We start from the raw sequence: 14,108 nt of genomic DNA on the forward strand, positions 1-14,108 counted from the left end.
TGTGGTTACCATGGTTTAACTACTTTTTTTTTTTTTTTTTGGCTGAATAGTAAAGAGCAGGGGGAAAAAAAACTATGAACAGGCCTATAGTTATTACTCTTTAAAAATGGTTGAAGGAGATCCCTTTTTATGATTTAAATGAATTACTGTAATAAATGTAACATGCTGTAATCCGTATTTACCCTAAGGGATTTATAACTACATAAGTAAACATAATTATAATAGGCTACTTTTATTTTGATAGCATGGAGCCAGGCTTCTTTCTGTATGGCTTCCACCTCGAAAGCGAGAAACTGATTTCCCTTTGTTTACAGGATAATATCGCTGTCGAGTCGTGTGATTTTCGCCCAAAACCTGAAAATGCATCACATAGCGCCATTCTACATCACTGTCCGTTCATCTGTGGTGAATTACATTATCTAACCACACGGACAATCTGATGCGACTCTCATGCTCTGAATAATGTAACGAGCTTGGAGAGATCCCTGAAAGCTTCAGCCTGGGTTGTGTGATGTTCTGGGCGGAACCGCTGCTGAAAGCGCGAGTCTGCATGTTTGCATTCGTTGCTCTGGATGTTGCATATTGACGAACAGGGTGAACGCAAGAAATGAGGAAATCTGTAAGTAGATCAGTCCTAAAGAAAGCTTTTCCCCTTGCGTAAGTCATGTTTGCTTGTCTGAATACACTTCACTTGTGTACAATGTCACTTCACTTATACAACATTGAGTTGCACACAGCTACAGCTCGCCCAGTCAGATAGCGGACATACTCAGCTTGTTTGCTTTTGTTTCATTTTGGATGATGACAGTCGCGGTCCTCGAGGCAGTTTCCTGGAAGGGAATGTGTAAAATGTTGCTCAAACCTGCTGTCCTCAACCATAAACTGTAGGCTAAATATGTTTTTTAGACCTTTAACATGGTCTGGTTTTGCTATAGATGATATATTAAAATATGTATAACGCCTTATAATCTTTCCATTCAGACATATTTCCAAACATTTAAATGGAGATGCTCATCTAGGCTACTATGTGTAGAGGAAATTAATTATCCCCTCTTTTATTAAGTAATTTATTAAAGTATTTTGGATACATATTAAATAAGAAAGTCTATATAGTATAATACATTCTGCTGCCATTGGCAACACACAGACCTTGAGTTGTGACGTCAAAGGAAGCAGAAAAGGAAATATAAGTCACACTTTTAAGAGCCCTTCATAAAATTCAGCCACTGGTTAAAAAAGAAAGAAAGAAAGAAATCTGCTATATGATGAAATATTTGCAGTTTAAATAGGAAAAACCATAATGCAGAGGTACCAAAACTTAACACAAGCTGATTGGTTGGAAAGATTTTGTCATTAATATCCACCAGCTAACAAAAATATGTCCTAAGAAAGTTATTTACTAACATTCCCATTAAGTTATGAAAACGTTATTTCTTAATGTTCTCTGAATGTTCAAAACATCCAGTTTTTTAAATGTTTTATAAACAGTTTTTCTTGGTTATGCGAACATTAAGAGAACATTCTATTTCAGAATTTTGCAAGCAATGTTACTTTTGAATGTTCTCTGAACATTCCGAAACAAATAGTAGCTAACGTTTAAATTTTTTTAACCAAAACCTTTTAGAAGAAACGTTCCATGAATGAAAATGTTTTTGTGCTTACATTTTGAGAACATTATTAAACACCAGATAACTTTGAACAAACATTTTAATAACTTTATTGGAAGAACGTTTGCTCATAACTTTGAGGGAACATTGCCACAACATTAACCAGAGTTCTGAGAACGTTTCCTGTTAAGCCCAAAGTATAGTTCACTTTTTACGCGTACGCGAGGGTCAGCGTACAGTGCGTGTGACGCGAATTTCGTCATCAGAAGAGTACGCACGTACTGTATGCGCACCTCTGGATTTTTGGAGCCGCGCCTACTTGAAGGCGCAGGTTGCAAAGGTGCATTTAATTTTTATTGCAGTAAATAGTTTATCCACAAGGTGGCAACCATGCCCTGGGGGTGTCGATTCACAAGGTAGTCAAAGAAAACCTGCACAAACAGAACAGACAGGAATGCATGCAAGCTACAGCGACAATGGAGACCTACATAGAGGAGAGATTGTGTGAATAAGTTAGAAAGTACCTCAACTCTAGCATGAAAGAATACAAAGATGTTTACATGGGTTGTAACACGTGGAGAGAGATTGCTTAAAACTGCGTATGCGTACGAGTCAAGTAAACTTTGCAAGGCTGTGTGTTGAACTCTAGCGTACGTGTTAAAAACGTATTATACCCAGGGCTTAAGCTGGAATATTCCACTGTGATTGCTTATGCAGGAAAAGGCTGTTTTTCTTTTCAATTACACCTGAAATCATTTTTGAACTCACTGCATAATCAGCCAAATAATATGATTTGATAACTCAGGCAATGTTTTTGTCATTAGGTGTGATGGACATTTGGTCAGCTCTGGGTTTTGAATCATCCAACATGTCCCACTCGTCCAAGCCTCGATCTCACCCTTGCGGCCTGTGTGACAAATCTTTTACCCAGATATCCATGCTCACCAAACACCAGAGAATGCATAAACGCAGCCACGCCGGGGAGAAGCCTCACACCTGCCGGATTTGCTCCAAGACCTTCATCTCTTCGGCCCATCTGGCACTGCACATGCGATCGCACACTGGAGAGAGGAAGTACAAATGCAGCGTATGCTCCAAAATGTTCATGCAGTCGTCCCAACTCATGCGCCACAAGACCATCCACACCGGCGAGAAACCCTTCAAATGCCCAGACTGCAACAAGTGCTTTGGCCGTGCCTCACACCTGAAAACCCATCGCAGGCTCCACACCGGCGAGAAGCCCTTCAAATGCACACTGTGCGATAGGGCTTTTACTCAAAAGGCCGGACTTATCATCCACCTGCGCTTGCACACAGGGGAGCGCCCTTTTAAGTGTGACAAGTGTGGGAAGGCCTTCCGCACATCAGCCCACCTGCTTAACCATCAGGCTTTGGAGTTGGGTGAGGGCAGGTACGTCTGTGCCACATGTCAGAAGGGCTTCAGGTCGGTGTCCATGCTGAAACAGCACGAGAAAAGCCACCAGGGCAGCGGGACGCTCTGTTGCAGCGTGTGCTCGGGGGCCTTCGCTCAGTCCTCTTATCTGCAGCTCAAACTGCACTTACACAACGGAGAGCAGCTCTTCCACTGCAAGGTGTGCAACAAAATATTCGTCAAGATGTCCACCTTTGAGAAACACTGCAAAAAACATCTGATGGAGATGGACGAAGGTGAGGACGACACCGTAAAAGAGGAAGATCCCCCATTTGAGCTGCACACGGCTGCATCCCCGACACCGTCGACATCAGAAGTCAACACACGATCCAAAACAAGAGCCAAAATTAAGAGTACAATGGACAACTCGTAATAATGGACTGACTTGGAAAACTAGTCTTGATGTTGTTTTGGGCTCCACTAGAACAGGTTTTCATGTCATGATTATTTTCCTCATATTCTCCATTGTTGCAGCTCCTCTCTTCCCAGTCTGTCAGTAACGCTCTGTTTAGTTCCTGTCTCTATGAAGCCCCTCCTTCTGAAAAGCACAAAGTGCTCTGATTGGTCGGCTGGAGCAGTGTGTTGTGATTGGTCAAGCACATTGAGCGTGTTTGGGAAATGTCCCACCCCTTACCATAACCGCCAGTTTCAAAACACTACTAACTAACTCAACCAGAGTTTATTTCAGGACGGGAATTATTTAAATGAGAAATATTGTGACGTGTTTGTTCCCGGAAGAAACCTCAAGACTACAGTGGAGGAGTTTCAGGGAGTTCAGAAACACTGACACTGATATAGAGAAGAACTCCTGCTGGAGGGACTTTGCAGAGCTTCTTCATGCTCAAACAGCAGCATTACACACTAAAGAAAGATGAACATGGACATAAAACATAATAGAACCCCTTTAACAATGTCCTACTGTATTTATGATTTATGATATAAATGATGCCTTCATTTGCTTGTATTTATGAACATCTCTGCACACATATAGACCTATGGATCATGTGCAACTGTACCAACACTTGTCTTTGCAGAGCTTTTTACACTTAATCTAATTAGTTTTTTATCTCTTCATACTTATCAGAAAACACTATATCTTCTCAGCTTTGAAGATATTAATATGTGTGCCATGCAGAATCGAACTGAGCTTGTCTTTTAAATTCCTATTCTATTCCCTCATATTTAATTCTTTGAATTTGAAATGGGGTGGCAAACAGATGTACCTAAATATTTGTATTTATTTTAAATATCGTAAGTTTTGTGAACCTTTTTATGTTGAATTTTACTGCATTACAAATCTGTCATCTTGTCACCGTTTTAAATTAATTAAAGGATTAGTTCACTTTCAAATGAAAATTAGCCCAAGTTTTACTCGCCATCAAGCCATCCTAGGTGTATATGACTCTCTTCTTTCTGATGAACACAATATGAGTTATATTAATAAATATCCTGACGCATCCGAGCTTTATAATGGCAGTGAACGGGATTAAAGAGTATGAGCTGAAGAAAGTGCTTCAGTCCACATCCATCCATCATAAACATACTCCACACAGCTCCAGGTGGTTCATAAAGACCTTCTGAAGCAACGCGATACATTTGTGTAAAAAATATCCATATTTAACAAGTTATAATGTAAAATATCTAGCTTCCGCCAGACCGCCTTTTGTAGTCAACTTATAAAGAAAGTGTAATGCCTCTCGCAGTTCAAAACGCTTACGCTACCTATTCAACTTACGGAAAAAGCTAACTGACACAATGCAAGTTAACGCTTTCTTCATAACTTGAATATGGATTTTTTTTTACACAAACGCATCACTTCACTTCAGAAGGCCTTTATTATCCCCCCCGAACCATGAGGAGTACATTTATGATGGATGGAGGCACTTTATTGAGCTTCATTATAAAGCTTGAATGTGTCAGGATATTTATTAATATAACTCTGATTGTGTTCATCAGAAAGAAGAAAGTCATAAACACCTAGGATGACTTGATAGGTGAGTAAAGTTTGGGCTAATTTTCATTTGAAAGTGAACTAATCCTTTAAATGGCCATTTTGATTCAAATTCCAACTCAAACTAAACTGGAACCAATTCTTCAGTTCTGAATTTTGCACAATCCTGATTAATACTAAAACTTACTACTATACATACTACATCTAAAAATGCAGACAAATGTAAAAGAATTGAGACCTGTTTAAAACCTGCACCCACAGAAAGATCTGTAGGCCTTTCAATTCGGTGGAAACCTTTCTTTTGTTACATTTTACATATTGACACTCCTGGAGTGGCTATTTATTTATTTTATTTTCCTTTTTTAATACTAAGATTGTGATAGTCTTGTAAAAGCCTGACTTCATTAAATGCTTAAAACCATTCCTTAGATTTCTGTAGAGAAATCAAAATCAGCACAGAAAATTTGGATAAACATCCCATCTGGGCCTAGTCATATTGCACAATGCACATCTCAGATTTCATAATGCACAAGGTTAAATCTGAAGAGAATATAGCAAAACGGCAATATGATTTGTGTGTAATTTCAAAGAGCCCAAGGTAGGTATTATTGACAATGGGCTGTTGAATTAATATATAATATGCAGTCAGCTGGTTTCATTCCACAGACAAATACAGAGAAACTCGCAATACTTAAATGCTTTGTCAATTTATGCAGTTATCATGTCCTCAAGTCTGACAGTGAACAATGCTGTTGATTGGATCACTTGTGTTAATACTGTACATTTTTATTTATTTATTTTGTTTTAAATGTAAAATATTGCTAAAAAATGAATTTGATTTGCTGTTAAATTTATATTAGATGATCGTGTTGTTATAGAGCAACACAAGACAACATCTGTGATGGACATCAGTCTGGGCTCAGCAGAACCTGAGCTGGGAATGTGTTTGTGCAAACATTTGGCTCCTGTGACCAAATCACAACCAGTGTTCTATTGCTTTAAACAGAGAATTAAAAATGTATGTAAAAGTGTTTACTGTCATTTTTTTATCACAACACATGGAATTTTCGGAAGCTACTTTTTGGAGTAAGTTTAATGACGAGTATTTTTTACTCTCACTCTAATGAGAAAAATGTTAACATGCGCAGTGTATTCTAAGGGCATCATTTAAACATTTGCAAAAATGACATTGCTTATCATTGGGTACAAAAAAAAAAAAGAGTGTTAGTGCACTAATAATGTTATTGCTTTATAGCATCACTAGAGGGCGCTGTTTGGCTAGTAATGAGGAGAGAGGTTATTGGCCCTTGTTTATTTGGGACATGCTCTCTCTGCTGCGCTCAGGTTAAATTGGGTTGTGGTGTTCTTGTGGTTTCTCCAGTGCTCTAGGGTATTGTTTTTGCTTATTAAAGCTGTTGCAAGACTGACCTTTATTTCACCTTGATTGAACCAACCCATGACAAAAGTGTTACCAATTACACTTGTGTTATCTGTTCACTCCAATGTTGTTCCAAATCCAGTTGCTTCTGTCTTTCATTAAAAACAACAGGGTTTTTTGAATAAAATGCAAATAAAGTCATATGGCTTTATATATCAGGGAGGGTCACAGCCCTGCAGAGTTCAGCTTCAACCTTAATTAAACAAACCTGATCCAGCTTATCAAGTCCTTCAGGCTTATATGAAAACTACAGGTACTGTATGTGTGTTGGAGCAGGAGCTGTGACCCTCCAGGAGCTGAGTTTGACACCCCTGGTTTAGAACAACATGGGGATGAGGGAATGATGACAGAATTTGTATTTTGGGGCAAGCTGTTCCCTATATGTTTCATTTAAATTACAGTACATTTTTAACCAAACAAAGAAAGGTTCATGGGAGTATTTTAATTCTGAGAGAGGAACAGTCCATGGCAATGGACTAAAATACTGTAAATATTCCTCTGCACTCACACACAAGTAAACATGCTCTTTTGAATAAACTTACATTTTGAACATGAAGGTAGGTTAGATGTTGAGGGTCTCTTTTTCATGTGCACCTCTAAAAACTTAAATCTCCTCAGAAATCATTCCTGCCTTGGAGTCAGATGTCCTCCATACCAGAGGAAGAGGATTTCAGGTATTTGTTGTACTGTGTCCTTGTATTGTCCATTTTTGTCTTTACCTCAGCCTCTGTGAAAGACAAACAATATATTTTAAATAGTAAATAACTAATTATCTAAATAGCTGGCTAATCGTTAACTTGTCAACATCAGCAGGATGTTCATATAAAATCTGATGACAGGGATGGCATGTGTGGAGCAAGTTCAGAGCAAGCAAGAAACAAAGTTGTAAAGACAGTTTGCGGTTTTATATTCAGATTTCCTTTGGCTATAAATTTGCAGTGTGCTGTCGATTTGTAAATTCAGGTGACATGGTCCTCCGGTCTGAAATTGGCGTTTTTTCATAGTGGCTCTAAATTTTATAAAGCGTATAGCTCCAAAAGTTGGACACTTTGAAGACTGAAACCAGTGTAATCTTGACCTGCTTGATTTGTGAATTTTTTCACAGCAAACACTTGTCCATAAACCCCTTGGAAAGTCTGGCAAAATGGGCATGTTTAATGTCTATTTCCAATAAATATGCAGACCGCGTAAATAAAAATAAAAAATCCCTTGTTTTAGATTAAACCTGAAGTTAAAACTTTCACAATCACATTTTTCTCACTACTTTGTCCTCTTTTTCTTGTGTAATAATAACAAAGAGGCTGTGCCAATGAATAATGATTCAAGCCATTAGATAAATCAGCTTAATAGTTTAAAGATGATCATCTAGTTGGGTCATACTAGGCTCAAAAAGACTTCACTATTCTCATTTCTGAAAACTTTTACTGTACAGTTTTGTTCAGTTAACACTTCCCTGAGTTCTTAACTGTTATCATTTCGTTATGTCCCGTGTTAATGTTCACAGACTGCAATACTGGGCCAGTCCACCAGAGGCTGTGAGACTCAATGTTCTGTTGTTGAGAAGGACTGAGAAAAAGAAGAATAAAGAAGTGTTGATAATGTTGTGAAACTAGTCATCGTCTCTCCTTTTAATTTATTTCATTATTTTCATTACAAAATCTGGCGATGATGTCTGCATCCATACCCATGCCTGCATTTTTTCTTACGATGGCGGGAGAGCCCACTATTCTGTTTTCTACATGGAAGGAGATTTTCCAAAACTATGCTTGTCATCGAAGTGAGGACAAAGTCCAGTTTCAAACGAGGTAAACAAAAAAGTGAAAAAATGTCAGTACAAAATGGAAAGCCACAGACTTCAAATAAAAGACTCTGGATCAAATACTCAATTGGACAACGCACACACTTGTCCTGCTGTATGTAAATATGCAGTTGTCAAAGAAGTGACAGAAGTTATGGTACTTGTAAATCAGTCTTCTGACAAATTTTGCTGCCAAGTAGAGTATGAAGCACCACAAAGAAATAAAATACCAGTTGAACAGGTACCACTGTCTCTGTTGATACAAGATCAAGTGTGTCCATCCTGCCAGAGACACTGTTCATGAAACATTTTGCAAACTGTGAACTGAAGGAACCTCAAGTGAGGTTAGTCACTAACTCACGTGAACACTTGATGTTCGAGAGGAGCACTTTCAAATAATCTATTCAATCATTACGTCATTCCAACCATTCTACCCATCAGAATAAGTGGAGGACATCATAAATACGCAGTCGGCTCACCTATGTTCTTCGACAGTTTTTCAGCATCCCTCCACCACCCCATCTCCTCACACTCACCTGGTTATCTACCAAATACGCATTCAACTAAATTCTGGAGTACAGACCAGGTAACTCATATTTTGTTGCTGATTATTTATCACGCTTACCACTACCTGATTCAGATGCAGGCCAGGGAGAGGAACTGGGCCTTGTCGCGGAGATTTCGAAGGACCATTGAAGAGCCATTCCTATGAAGGAATTTCTTGAGTCATGCAAAACTTGTCCAAGCTTGTCAAGTTGTCAAAGCTGCATGCCAAAATCACATAATGCTGGCCTAAAACAGAGCAACAAATGGATCCAACAATCATGGCATACTTTCAGGTCAGGCATGAACTAGCTGTGGATGATAAGTATATCATGAGAGGACAGAGACTGGTTGTCCCTGTTGCTTTGCACTCTAAATTCATTCACTTAGCACACTAAGGACACCAGGGAGTAGTATGAACTAAGCAACAGCTAAGAGAATTGTACTGGTGGCCTCTAATGGACTATGATGTGCATTCAATTATTGCTTCTTGTTTCACGTGTCAGTCCTGTGACAAAACTGCCCAGATGTGCCTAGCCCCATTACAGCCATTTCAGAAAGTTTCAATAGACATTGCAGGACCTTTTGTGGGAGCCACACATGACTTTGCTATCACGATGGTGGATTATTATAGCAAGTGGCCGGAGGTTGCATTTACCTCAAATGTTAAAGTTTCTTCCAAAATTACAGAGCTTCCTCACACGCAACCACAGGGGCATCTGTTTTTGAACAGTTTGAAATGTTAAGAGGGAGGAAGATGTGCAAAAAGTTAAAAACTCTGTCAGCCACAACACATCAGGGAGAGGAAGTGGCAATGGGCATACGTGACAGTGTGCAGCAAATTCAACAAAAAATGAAGAAATGTTGAGCTAAACCACCACCCTTAAGAAAGAAAGAAAACCAGTGCATCTACTCTACCAAAGGCTGGAAGTAAGTTCACTGTTCCTTTGTCAGTTGATAAGAAACTGGGACCAATCACTTATGTCTTGAGCGATGGAAAGAAATTGAATAGAGCTCACTTGTCTCTGGCTCCAGAAAACACTCAAACTGCATTAGAGAATGCTCAGTTAGGAGTACACGGGCTAGACATCCTCCTGTGTGGTTAAAAGACTATGTAGCAGAATAAGGGGAAAAGAAAAGTAGAGAGGATAAGGAAACACTAGTGTAATGATAGAGAAAGTAATTGAAAACATTTGTTGAATGTGTTCGTGTGTTTAATTTGATATGTTAGACACCAGAAGTACATTTATAGTTTAAATAATCCCCTTATTAAGAGGTTATTTTCTAAAGAAAGAGGGGAATGTTATGTCCTGTGTTAAAGGTGCCCTCGAATGAAAAATTGAATTTATCTTGGCATAGTTAAATAACAAGAGTTCAGTACATGGAAATGACATACAGTGAGTCTCAAACACCATTGTTTCCTCCTTTTTATATAAATCTCATTTGTTTAAAAGACCTCCGAAGAACAGGCGAATCTCAACATAACACCGACTGTTACGTAACAGTCGGGGTGTACGCCCCCAATATTTGCATATGCCAGCCCACGTTTCCAACATTATAAAAGGCATTAGACAAGGGCAGCCAGTATTAACGTCTGGATCTGTGCACAGCTGAATCATCAGACTAGGTAAGCAAGCAAGAACAATAGCGAAAAATGGCAGATGGAGCAATAATAACTGACATGATCCATGATAACATGATATTTTTTGTGATTTTTGTTAAGGCACTGTTCAAGGCAAGCACAAGCTCTGTGGGCGTGGACCACGGGATTTAAAGGGGCCGCAGCATAAAATTGGCGCGTTTATAATGATTCCCCAAAATAGGCAGTTAAAAAAATTTATTAAAAAAAATCTATGGGGTATTTTGATCTGAAACTTCACAGACACATTCAGGGGACACCTTAGACTTATATTACATCTTTTAAAAACATAATCTAGGGCACCTTTAATGTTCAAAGACTGCAATACTGGGCCAGACCACTAGAGGCTGCGAGAGTCAATGTCCTGTTGTTGAGAAGGACTGAGAAAAAGAAGAAGAAAGAAGTGTTGATGTTAGCCTTGTCCAAATACCCACATTTGCGGTCTTTGTACTTGACCACTTGTCTACTTGCATGACGTATTTCCTGTATTTGGCTCAAGTGTTCAAGTGGGCGTGAAGACCGCAAGTGTGTGTAGAACTTTTGATTACCCGATGGGACACACTTATAGTGCAAACGTTTACAGCTTTTTTCAAATTTATTATTTTCATTACTCTGCATTTTAAAATACAGTTCTAAATGTCTGTTCAGTGGTCGCTAACTAACAGAAGAGGCTATTTTAAACTTGTGGTGGTTCTTTAAGTGATAAAAAGCAGTTGCAAATGTTGTACAAAGTACACACAGCCTACCCATCTTTGCATCAATAAAATGTGCAACACTTTATATTTTACTACCAAATTATATGTAATATGTAATTAATTTAACTAGTCAACTAGGCATGTGAGGTCCCAAACATAATGCATGATGGGATACGCTTCGCCTCCTAAGCGGTATTCAAGATAGTGTGGGTTTAGCATGCATTAAGGGCACTGCACTTGGGCATTTTTAAGACATGGGACAGTCGTGCGCACTTACTTCCTGTCGCGTGCACAAGCTCTCAAGTGGCCAAGACCGCAAGTGTGGGTATTTGGACAAGGCAAATGTTGTGAAACTAGTCATCTCTCTCCTTTCTCCTTTTAATTTCTTTATTACGAGTCCCAAACATTAGATTTGTGAAAGGTTTCACAGTACAGTTTTAGTTAGTTAACCCTTTTTCTGAGTACAATGTAAAAATGAATAATCACAGAATAAGGTCTTTCGTTCCTGTCAAAGACACTTGCCTCTTCGTCATGGCAGCGGTTCATGGCCAGGTCAGATACTCTTATAGAAGTAAGAGTTTGTTTAAAAATCATACCACACTGCTCAGACATTCATGTTCAGTTGGATGAAAACTATCACCGATCAACACCAACAGATGCCAATGTCCCCATTCTGGTCAATACCCCATCAATACTGATCCGACAAAACCCAACGAACATGTCTGTTGTTGTTGGTCAGGGTCTGTTGGTGTAGTGTGAATTGGCCTAAAGAGTTTAAAGACAAATCACATAAAACAGTGAAGTTGCTTCAGAAATTCTGTCCTGTCTTGACCTCAAGTCGGGTGACGTGTGTGAGCTCCACTGACACAGTTCCAGCTTATCTTGGTTGTCAATTTACGAAATTTGCATGAAGTCAAACTTTCCTCAACTAATGGACGCACCTCAAAGTCACTATACGGGCATTATACGGTTTAATTAGTTTTAAATACTAAACAGCGGCCTTCAGTTACAGATTAGACTTAATAATATTGTGAAAGATGACATAACTTTGTCTAATTTCACATGACTTGTACTTTCTTGGAACTATTTTGTTATTTAGTTTTTATATGAGTATTGTTCTCGGCACAGTCGCCTCTGACTGCTCATTGTGGCGCAAAGAGATTAAAGCGATTCTAGTGATTTAATTCCTTGTTCATCCGGGCCCAATGGCATTGTGTATCATTGATACAGGCATTTCTGTAAAGCTGATTTAAAGTAATCTGTGTGAATAGTGCTATATTGTGAAAAAAAATATAGAAAATATACAGTTTTCTAAAAAATAATAAATACATGGTATTAATTTTTTATTATGACATTAAAGACCTGCAGCAACATTCTTCTTAGAGAGAGGTTCAACTCAACAAATTAAAGCTAAATTACTCATAATTTGCAGTAGAGTATAGTGCACACGTGATCCTCAGCACAGTATGAAATGATTGGATGTGTGAGGTCACTTTTCACCACTAGAGGTCGAAGTTTATCCACACCTACAATCGATGCATCCCTTTAGTGTGAAACAGGTGAACTGTGAATGTGAATGACTCTCATAAAACTGCATTTTAAACCCAAAAGAAAGCATTTTAACACAAAAATAAAAGTGGGAAGTGGAAAATGCAGTTAACACTCAAAAGTGTTTGTGGGCATGATGTGTGAAAGGCATTGTTTCCTTTTACAACATATGAGTGCATGTGGAAATTGGAACTTTTTTGGGGGGGTTGTGGGTGAAGGTGATACAACATCTATAACATATAAAATTTGACTTTTAAATATTTTATTCTGCAAAAAATATCTTTGGAGATTCATTTGTCTCCTTGGGAAAATATAAGTACGCCCCTACATTTAGTACCTGTTATTGGCCTCTTCATTAGAAATAGCTTCTTACTGAGTTTCTTATAATTGTCTTATTTATTTTATTATTAATTATATTTGAAATTGTCTATAAGTGTGGACTGTTTAATTCATCTTTATAATACAGTATTACGGTTTTAACTGTATATGTGATATAATTAAATACTATATTGGTAAAATTATAAATTTGCAGTGTAGAGAGAGGAGGAGAAAGTATTTTATGTAAAAAAAAAAAAAATGGCAGTCCTAATTATGTTCAATACCTATTAGAAATTCACCTTGATTCTCAAATTCCTCACAAAAAGACCAAACACATGTATAATACACCTTTTCTCCATTCAATACAGAGTTACCGTATAACAGTTTTAGTAGATCTTCTTAAACCAAATGACTTTTGGTGGTTTCTGCCATGCACTGCATTTGCAGATAAAGCATTTCCTCTGTCCCTTCATCGTGAGATCAGTCTAACATACTTAAGCAAAAAAACCACAACCACCACATTGTGATTGTTTAACAGATCTGCTCAGAGCATCTTGACTTCCCGTCTACCATGGACATGTCTAAATAGATATTGTGTGACTCAGTAACCACAGTGCTCTTGCTAGTGAACTTCATGTTCAGAAACTGTAAAGAGAGAAATGGAGAGTAAAAGCCATTGATTTAAATTGTAAATATAGCCTCATCAATATGGTAACAATGAATAAATGTGTTTACAATGCACAATTCCAATGTGAACACTATAATATTGTGCAATTACAACCACAAATTATGCAATTACAACTGGAAAATATGCTGTAGGTCTGTTCATATCACATATTTTGATGTTTACATCAAAGGCTGTGTATCTGAATCTGAAAGGCTGCACAAATTCATATTTTACTCTGCTGAAACTAGCAAGGACAGGCTGCACGACATTTTCATCCTAAAATACTGTGACACCCTAAAGTGTGAAGGCTACACATTTTGGGTATTGTGATTTTGGAAGAAAATGTTTACTCTTTTTCATTTTGCTTATATTATGTTAAATATAACAGGAAGCTGAAAACTGTCAAGTGTAAATAATTGTCTATTGCTGAGGGAGATCAGGACTCTTTTGAGGCAGTGTGCGCCGGCGCCATC

At 38.2% G+C, this 14,108-nt stretch overlaps 1 protein-coding gene across 1 annotated transcript; it reads left to right on the forward strand.

Moving 5' to 3' along the window:
- The first annotated feature begins 22 nt into the window (after positions 1-22).
- Positions 23-3,558, forward strand: LOC125269756 (gastrula zinc finger protein XlCGF8.2DB). Its single transcript, XM_048192718.1, has 2 exons — positions 23-619; positions 2,432-3,558. Exon 2 carries the CDS (start codon positions 2,437-2,439, stop codon positions 3,409-3,411), a length of 975 nt encoding a protein of 324 aa, XP_048048675.1. The 5' UTR covers positions 23-619; positions 2,432-2,436; the 3' UTR covers positions 3,412-3,558.
- Positions 3,559-14,108: the final 10,550 nt, after the last annotated feature.

The sequence above is a fragment of the Megalobrama amblycephala genome, linkage group LG6 (assembly GCF_018812025.1).
Source record: "Megalobrama amblycephala isolate DHTTF-2021 linkage group LG6, ASM1881202v1, whole genome shotgun sequence".
Lineage (NCBI taxonomy): Eukaryota > Metazoa > Chordata > Actinopteri > Cypriniformes > Xenocyprididae > Megalobrama > Megalobrama amblycephala.